This window comes from Gadus morhua, chromosome 8 (assembly GCF_902167405.1).
Source record: "Gadus morhua chromosome 8, gadMor3.0, whole genome shotgun sequence".
NCBI lineage: Eukaryota > Metazoa > Chordata > Actinopteri > Gadiformes > Gadidae > Gadus > Gadus morhua.
Window position 1 is genome coordinate 20,629,180 of NC_044055.1, and position 10,102 is coordinate 20,639,281.

A 10,102-nucleotide genomic window follows, 5' to 3' on the forward strand; every position below is an offset into this window, starting at 1 on the left:
CTCCATTGCGTACGACACTGACGCTCGTAATCTGTAGTGCAAGGGACTTCGTGCACAGATCCTTGAGACAAACGGCTACGCGCACACATGCAAACCCATAGCGAGTGACGTAGGACGTAAAGTCCCGCCCAGGCCGAAGTGGTGTCGATTTAGAGAGTCCCATCGCTTCTGCAGGCATTTTCCAAAGCCAGTCCTTACGGCAAAATGCCAGCGGTGGAACGAGATAACAAACACCGTCACTGTTAGCCTGTGTAAGGACATGGTTCCCTTTCAAAATGTTGATAGAAAGGGCTATAAAGAGATGGTCAAAACAGTCGATCCCAGGTACGCGTTACCTACTCGCACACACTTCAGCCAAATTGAGATGCCGAAACTATACGACAAGGTCCGCAAGCAAGTGGAGAAACAAATCCATACTATTAAACATTAGTGTTTTTCAGAGATGGAAGTAACTTGAGAAAAGATTTTAATTTTTTTTATGCAGTTTTGCTGCCTTACCAGTATTTTACCCCTTCAGAAGCATTTATATCGAAATTAGAAGATACAATTAACATACTGTGATATAATACCGTTACCGTCTATGCCTCAAATCATACCGTGATATACATTTTAGTCCATACCGTACAGCCCTAATTTGAAGGAACTATCTGTTAAATTCAAGGTAAGTCAAGCTTTTTGGAGCAAAAACAACAGCTATTTGTTTGCTTGATTCAACTAACGTTAGCTACCACTTTTTTGATGTGATATAATTTACAATATTGTATTTTTAGGACGAGTCAACGCCGAGTACTGCACGAACGTAGACCTTGCATAAAGTTAGTAAATACTAACAACATAGGGCTCTTAGGACCCTACGAGTACCCCTGGAGCCCTCGTACTACGAGTCATTCCACGACGTTCGTTACCAACGATGCTTTCGGGAAACAAAAGTGAAAACAACGATGTTGGTACGACGCACTTCACCAACCACTTAGGCTAAAGATGCTTTCGGGAAACGGGGCCCTGAACTATATCATTTGCAAAGCTTCTTACCTGGGCATGTGTGTCGATGGCGGAGCCGTTGTTTAAAAACATAACGTCTTACCTGGGCGAGTGTCGCTGCGGTGTGCGCGTGCGTGTGTGTTCCTACCTGCGCATGTGTTGATGGTGGAGCCGTTATGTTTCAGGGCGAGTTTCGATGCGGTGTGTGCGTCTGTGTTCTTACCTGCGCGTTTGTCGATGGCGTAGCCGTTATGTTTAAAAACATAACGTCTTACCTCGAGTGTGTCGTGTATTTGTCTTGACGTGCGGTGTGCGCGTGTGTGCATTTCCGTGTATGTGCGTGTGTGTGCGTAGTGTGCATGTGTTGTGTATGGGCGTGCTTGAGATGCATTTGAAGGCATCTCAATATTCTGCAATTTCATTTTTGAGTAACCGGTTAACCGAACTATGAAAAAAAACTAATAATGTGTAGCGCACTCATAATGAAGTCTGAAGTTCTTCCGTGATCTGGCCTTCCCTTAACAAAGGCATTCGATTTCCATCTCTATTAGTTAAATAAATAAGGAAATCAAATCCAATTTGTTCAATTGAGCATTTTAGAAGGAAAAATACCACTCGAAATCAGTATGCTGAATCAAACGAAACCATAATTTTTGACAAGAATATGAATGAACAGTATTGCATACTTAAGGCACAAACTAAAATAAGATTAGAGTAAATTTAAGGCACAAACTGAATAAATTCAAGTAACTGAAGCACAGCATCAAAAAGTACAAGTAGCCTACTGGTGGGGCTTGCATATCAACAGAACTCCAGTTGCAGCGCATGGGCCTGCCTCATCAACAAAAATATATTTAGTGTAAGACGGAAATACAATATGTCTAAAACAATTCCAGTTAACGTAACACATAAGCCCACCTACTGCATCACTCAGTCAATCTTGTTAAAAAAATTGTGCATATCTACGTGCTCGGGGGATAGGCGGGTGCGGAAGCGATTTACAATCGCTTCCGCAAGTATTGAATGGCATTAGTATACACGTTTAATGAACAATATGCTATTAATATAGCTAATGAATATATTGAATGAACTTAAGGCAAAAATTGAAAAAAATCTCAAAGTCAACTACCCACACCGTTTCGAATAATCAAATATTCGAATTACCGTGCCCATCCCTAGTGCTTGCGGTGTATGGGTTTGCGTGTGCTGTGTGTGTGTGTGTGTGTGTGAGCTGCAGGCAGCTTGGCACATGCGCACATGACCAACTTGAGTAACTGGTGCGACAGGCCTGCTATTATAGTAGTAAGATTAGCATCTGACTGGAAGTGTTCAGAAACGTATTATCTTTCCAGGCTGTTGGACTGGCCATTATTGGCATTAGCCAATAATGGCTAATGCCATTATTTAAGCTGAAACGTTAAATAATGGCATTAGCTAGACAGACATTTTTTCGTATATTGTTTTGCAAGCTCTAAGGATGGACATGGAAACGCAAGCAGGTTTATAATGATGATGTATGTATCTGTGACAGTCACTGCAAGAGCAATCAAACCAATTTTATGTAATCAATATTAAAACTGTGCACAATAAGATGTTGACGCATCTTATTCAACATTCATAACATAATCAGACTCAGTGGTTTTTAAATGCACTGCAGTGTAAGCCACACCACTGTAGTTGCCAGTGGATGGGAAGACCAGCTCGCTGCCATTCATGCATGTGATTTTAACTGTGGCTGAGTAGGGGAGGTTGATGTCTGCTCGACCCACTGTCAACTCAATGCTCACGGTCTTTCGTGCCGGGACCGTCACATTGACCTCATCTGATTCGGTTATGGTCTCTGAGGAGTTCATTGTGGACAACAGCACTGCTCCCGTGGTCAAGCTAAATCCACCAGACCCCCCCACCAGTTTCGGGATCCCTGCATGAACAGACATGTTGACGGTGCCCTCCATCTTGGTGGTGGTGCTCCAGGTGGTAGACTTGGTCACAGATCGGCTGTACGCACATTTATGCTCTTGAGCTGCAGTAGTGTCGTTTTGATGAGATGATGATTTTATATATTCTTTATTGACCTACATTAAATCACACAGACAGAAAAACACAAAAAATATGCATAATGTTCAGGCAACACACAAAATATACTTAATAACCAGTACAGAAAATATCAAAATATTATTTATTTAGTCTAACATTTAGACTTTAACACTTTATTAATCCCCCGGGGGTGAAATTCAAAAGATTTAAGTGCTGACACTATTTTATTGACCTAATGTAATTAAACAAAAGACATAACTGTCAACCCCATATCAAATGATAATGCTTCTATGGTGGACAAGACTCATCAATTTGTCCTTTATGGAACGACTAAGTGGGCCAACAAGCATTTGAGCAGAACAAATCTTTCTGAATTCTTCTTTAAAGAAAGCCCCTTGTGACAACTACTGATATAAAAAGGGCTTTATAAAATATGTTCGATTAATATATAAGAGTAATCTGCCCTATGAAAGATAGGTATAAGACATGCTTTTGTTAGTGATATGAAGGAGGAAAAATACATGCACATTTCTGTCCTGGGCACAAACTACTACAAAAACAGGTGCTATTCCTACATGAAAATTACTCAATTTCAATAGCTTTTCGGAGTTAATTAAGAAACAGTTAATTGAAATGTATTGGCCCACTTCAGCCAGAATATGGCCTCCTGCCATATTCTGACTCAGGTCTTCCACACATAGCAGCACTCACCTGGGGTGTGTACATGGCCAGGCTGGGATAGGTCATGTCAGTTAGCACAGACGACTTGATGGCGTTGATGAAGAGGAATCCCAAACAGTCGATGTCTGAGCCAGCGTTCCCCTGTAATCCCAGGCAGACTCCAGACCCCACATCGATAGAGTACTCGGTGTTCAGGCCCATGCTAGTCATCTGCTCGAAGAACTCGCGTCCAGAAATCGTCGAGAACCTGATGCCACCCAGACGTGAGCCGTCATCGTTCCCCCACAGGGACAGCTTGGTGAAGCGCTCGCCAGGTTCGAACGTAAACTCTTTGAAAGTGACTGATTCTCCAAAGGTCTTCACACGCCCGTCAGTCAGTTCTGCCCGCACAGCTTTGATCTGCCAGCCGCCCACTGCTACTCCAATCTTCTTGAGGGTGGCACCATTGTCACGGCCAGTCAAAGTAAATGAACTGCCTCCCTGTCCACCGATGACTTCCAGTGTAGTCGCCGTGTTTAATAACCTGAAACAGAAATGTAAATCAATATATTCATGCATCCTCCAAATGCTTGACAAAAGATGCAGACATTCCGACCTGCAAAAGGAAATCAAAGAACAAGATCCAAGGGAGAAAACGTACCGATAGCCAAAGCTGGCGCCTGACGGTGTATATATATAAAATAATACGTTATTATAAGTATTATTTTTCTCATAAATAATGTAAGAATAAATGGATGATTATTATGAAATATTTGTCACCACATTACTTTTCACAATAATACAATGTTATTTATTTACTCACCAATTGCCTTAATAATTATTTCTTTATGGTGATTGTCAGGTGCATTTTGGAATTATCCAGGATATTAGATTGTTTTAAAATGGGGGTCATGGGAAAGGAAATAAAATGCCTGAAGCACCATATAAAATTATGGAAAAGGACATTCTGCAATGTATACTGTCTATAGTATGTAATTAAAAGAATGTTTCATATTCATCTATTTATACATTTTACTTTGATAGCTTTGATTGTCTGTAAAAACATTAATCATTGAAGATAGTTACTTTGATATTTATTTTAAGATCAAAAGTTGGAGTAACAAGTGATAACATTGCTCCACCATATTCGTTTGTGACATGCAGCCTACTGCATCTTAAAAGGCAATCGAATCAATCAATGTAGTTAATGGTTTTGTTTATGCCCTTGCATGTGGCAAAGGTACGCCTAAAAGAATCGCCTGTACAAAGGCCAAATGGCCATGCACTGTAATGACAAAATTCCATTCCTGGCAAAAAAGTGCCCCACCTAGAATTTTTTACACCAGCCGCCACTGCACATGTATATGTAAATGTATACTATTCAAAGTCGTACAACAGACAGCACCGCCACAGAATCCACACTGACTGCCACAAATTGCAATTTCTTTCCCCCAATGCAAATTGATCTATTCTATATGGTAGTTTTCCCTGTCCAAGCCGCTCTCTTTCCCCCTCCCTCACTCGTTCACAAACTAAAATCATGCGTTTGTCTGTCCCTCCTCTCCACGCATAGACTTCACTAGACTAGTCCCGTCTCCGGCTCAAACACTCAAACGTCTAAGGGAAATGACATGTTCTCATTTCTAATATCAAATCCATCAAGTCACTGGGAGTTGTTTACGCCAGTCAACAGTGCCCGGAGCAGACAGAATGATGAAAAGTAGAATAACTATGGAGATTACATACGCATTTTGACCAAAGCAATATCTGAAACATGCAACAGAAACGGATATCCCTCTATCAGAAGTCCGTCCCTCTCTCTACTGCCACTCAACGTGAAAGTCCCGCCCTCTCTCCCGCCAAAAACACCCATACAGAGAATGGCGTTCTGTTAGAGAGATGAGCAGGTGGTTTATTGTAAACATATACAAACAAAAAGCAGTTATAGCCTACCCAGAAACATGGTCAGATATTTGTTCCACTTCAGGGCCCTTCTCCGTCCTCTCCACTTCCTCCCCCTCTCTTGTGGAGTCTTTGAAGGTACCCTGGGTTGTAGGGGGGCTAGGGCAGCTGATTACACCGTCATGACTCTCTGTCACCTCGGTTGGGGTCACGGCATTGGCCTGGGGAGCTTCAGGTGCGAGGGGCTCGTCCTGTTTTGTGTTTTGGCCACTAGGCGGCGACATGTCGTTGGCCTCCTTCTCCTGTTCCTTGTCACTGGAGCGAGCGTAGCTTGTGGTACGCGGCAGCATGGCTCTCATGTCATCCATGGTGGCCTCGTAGACCGGGGAGAGGGTGCCAGCGGCGCGGGGGTCATCGCGGTCTTCATCAACGGGGGCTGACTCACTGCTGGACCCCCGCTGGAAGAGGCAGGTGAGCCTGCCCAACCACTTGAACACTGAGCACGGGGATGGAATCACACACACACACACACACACACACACACACACGCACACACACACACACACACACACGCACAAACGCATGCACGCTCACACACACACACACACGCACGTACCCTCACGCAAACACACACACACACACACACCCATACAGAGATTTAATGTGATGCCTTGTAATTATTTAACACAACTCTGACCTGATTCAGCAGATATAGTGTGTATTTACATGTGGTCTTTGCAAGCGAGTCAACACTTGTATGACTGTGGGTGTGTGTGTGTGTGTTTGTGTGTGTGTGTGTGGGGGGGGGGGGGTTGTCACTTCCTCTTATGGTCTTTTTTTTTCTTTTTTTTAATAATGCAATTTATTCAATATTCCTTTATTCAATTTCACTTCTTTTAAAAAGGGATAAACAGATAATCCTGATAAGACAGATGGTTCGGCCTATGGCAAATTAGATATTCATGCATTATTACTCAAAAGTATTACATTATTACTTGGTACCCCCATAGCCTCCTTATTAAAACATTTCAAACACTAAGTAGGTAGAAGACCAAAAATATACATCAGACCAGTTTAACCACAATCTTGTTACGCTTCAAAGGCTTAACATACATAAGAACATATTAATAAGCGTGATTAGATCATAATAATAGATGTGGTAACACAAACTTCTTCTGGCTGCAATCCGGTTACACATTAAAACTGTTAACACACAAGGCACACACACACATTCTACTCACTGCGTTGTGGTATGCTCGTGTTGGCCTTGATGAAGAGGAATCCCAAACAGTCGATGTCTGAGCCAGCTTTCCCCTGCAATCCCAGGCAGACTCCAGACCCCACATTGATAGGGTACTCGGTCTTCAGGACACTCCCAGTCATCTGCTCGAAGAACTCGCGTCCAGAACTCGTCGAGAACCTGATGCCACCCAGACGTGAGCCATCATCGTTCCCCCACAGGGACAGCTTGGTGAAGCGCTCGCCAGGTTCGAACGTAAACTCTTTGAAAGTGACTGATTCTCCAAAGGTCTTCACATGCCCGTCAGTCAGTTCTGCCCGCACAGCTTTGATCTGCCAGCCGCCCACTGCCACTCCAATCTTCTTGAGGGTGGCACCATTGTCACGGCCAGTAAAAGTAAATGAACTGCCTCCCTGTCCACCGATGACTTCCAGTTTAGTCTTCATGTTTAATAACCTGAAACAGAAATGTACATCAATATATTCATGCATCCTCCAAATGCTCGACAAAAGATGCAGACATTACGAGCTGTAAGAGGGACTCAAAGAACAAGATCCAATGGAGAAAACTTATCGACAACCAAAGCTGGCGGTGTATACATATAAAATATGTTATTATAAGTATTCTTTTTCTTTAAAAGTAAGTAAGAATAAGTGGATCATTATCGAGAAATATTTGTCACAACATTAACTTTCACAATGATACAATGTTATTTATTTACACACCAATTGCCTTAATAGTTATTTCTTTATGGTGATTGTCAGGTGCATTTCTGAATTATCCAGGATATTCGATTGTTTTAAAATGGGGGTCATGGGAAAGGAAATAAAATGCCTGAAACATCATATACAATTATGGAAAAGGACATTCTGCAATATATATTGTCCATCCAAAGTATATATATATTTATACAATGGGGGACCTAAATCCAGCGATCTGATTGGTTCCCAACTGTTGTATAATTAGCGTATACACAACTGCTATGACGCCCGATCATTTTGTGAAAGTTTGCATATCACTCCGCGCCTGGAGGTAGAAACAGTTACAAAGTAAAACATATGTTGGATGATGGAGAGCGTGTAAATGTTGTTACTCCGGGAGTGAGCAAGGCGATGGAGAGACTAACGAAAGCTTAGGCACACGGCGAGTGAACTGCTCCATAGGATATATTGCCGGCGAACCGCTCTATCGGAGCCTTCTCTCGGAGGGACGCTAAAGTGTGTTGCATAGCGACCGTCGATGCATAGCGGCAGCCAGGAGGGACTACTTTTTTGTATTCTTTAATAAAAACGGCTATTTTGACTTTCTTGGTTTCTTTTTAAATGTAGTGTGTCTATGACTTTCGTTTCGCCATAACAGTAACCATTGTATAAAAGCAATAGATCACTTCAGTCAGTGGCATGTGCTCATTATACCACTGTGAAGGGGGCTGCCGGCCCTCCGCTGCGCGTCGGGGCCGGACAACGCCCCTTAACAGTGGTATAATGAGCACATACCACAGCCGGGCGTCAGTGGCGTGATCTATTGCTTAAATATACTGTACAAAGTACATAAATTATATGGCAGCATTATTGTGTTATTAAAAGATTTTTTAATATTTATTCATCTATTTATACATTTTACTTTGGTTGTCTGTACAAACTATAGTGAATAGTATACATTTACACACACACACACACACGTGTGTGTGTGTGTGTGTGTGTGTGTGTGTGTCCCTCTCCGTGTTTGTGTGTGCTTGTGTTTGTATATGTTTGTGTGTGTGTGTGTGTGTGTGTGTGTGTGTGTGTGTGTGTGTGTGTGTGTGTGTGTGTGTGTGTGTGTGTGTGTGTGTGTGTGTGACATATGTAAATGTATACTATTCAAAGCAGTACAACAGACAGCGGCGCCACAGAATCAACAACGACCACCACAAATTGAGATTTTTCTTCCCCCAGCGCAAATTGATCTATTCTATATGGTTGTTTTCCCTGTCCAAGCCGTTCTTTCCCCCTCCCTCACTAGTTCTAGACTAGACTAGTCCCGTATCCGGCTAAAACACTCAAACATCTAAGGGAAATCACATTGAGTTTGCAAATGCACACTGCACCATATGTGATCAATTTAATAAAAAAATGCTAAACTCGTTAACACATTAATGATTAATGTTCTCATTTCTAATATCAAATCCATCAAGTCAATTCTAATCACCATTTAAGAAAGTGGGCCTATGGGGCTCGGGATACTGTTGTCACATCGTATAGCATTATGGTTATGAGACACATCTTTCAAAGTTTAGTTATGCTCAGTGTTGGGGAGTAACGGAATAGCCTACATGTAGGCCTACCGGCGTTACGTATTCAGAACACAAATTATAAGTAACTGTATTCTGTTACAGTTACAATTTAAATAGTTGGCATTTATATACAGTTACGCCTGATTTCCACCGGGGACGTACGCGCCGCGGAACGGCTGCGAACGCTGCCCTGCGTCAATCCAATAAATAATATATAAAATGGATGTAGCATCCAGGCAGACCTCTGTTATTCCAACTGCATCCAAATGCGCATCGCCATCTTAGTTTGACACGTCATAGTTTGACTCCGCCTCATTTCCTTTAACCAAAAAAGGGTATTACGCCCATCTAGGTGACGTACACCGAATTAGCAACATTAGCTAATTATTTTTATTATTATAATAATAATATTATTATTATTTCACTCAAGAGGCCGCGCCCCTAATTATTCATACATTTTAACCTCCAATAAAGTAAAAACTAGCCTCCTAAAAAAATTGTCACACCCTCACACACCTGTTTTCATGGAGATATGAACTAAACATACTGGCTAGAATGTTTTTTTTGGACCAGGCTGTAAATAGGTTTAATAAGAGTGTGAAAACGACCTGTTCAACATGTGTGTCAACGAAGAATTGCTCCCTTTGGTACTACCTCGTAGTTGCCATAGATATATATATTAATATAATATATCTATGAATCTGACACCCACACCGGCCCTGTTGAGGGCCAATAAAGATCATTATTATACATTAGTCAGTAATCACGTCTGTGGATACATTTGAATGCAGTCTCCCCCCGCATGAATTTTTTCATGCCAAATTCTGCTTTGCATCTTAAAAGACTGATTCAGCCACCATTTGTCGACTAGAATACTTGTAGTATGCGTTATAATCGATCAATGCGCAAAAATATGACCAGACCATAGCGTCCACCATCGCTCAGTCATGATGGAAAACGTACCAGCAGCCAGCAGCGGAGTAGCGCCCGAAGTGTTCCTGAGCCACGCC

The 10,102-nt window shown here is 42.1% G+C and overlaps 1 protein-coding gene across 3 annotated transcripts; it reads right to left on the reverse strand.

Annotated features, from left to right (window-relative positions):
* Positions 1 to 1,610: 1,610 nt before the first annotated feature.
* On the reverse strand, positions 1,611 to 10,096 carry LOC115549208 (aerolysin-like protein). Of its 3 annotated transcripts, none has more exons than XM_030364265.1 (6): positions 10,056 to 10,096; positions 6,822 to 7,276; positions 5,632 to 6,076; positions 3,730 to 4,222; positions 2,387 to 3,056; positions 1,611 to 2,354 (listed from the first exon to the last, which is right to left on the reverse strand). In XM_030364265.1, exons 2-5 carry the CDS (start codon positions 7,264 to 7,266, stop codon positions 2,586 to 2,588), a joined length of 1,854 nt encoding a protein of 617 aa, XP_030220125.1. In that variant the 5' UTR covers positions 7,267 to 7,276; positions 10,056 to 10,096; the 3' UTR covers positions 1,611 to 2,354; positions 2,387 to 2,585. The 3 variants fall into 3 exon arrangements, with proteins under 3 accessions (XP_030220125.1, XP_030220124.1, XP_030220126.1); XM_030364264.1 differs by lacking the exon at positions 10,056 to 10,096 and adding an exon at positions 9,335 to 9,403; XM_030364266.1 differs by lacking the exon at positions 10,056 to 10,096 and adding an exon at positions 9,008 to 9,217.
* Positions 10,097 to 10,102: the final 6 nt, after the last annotated feature.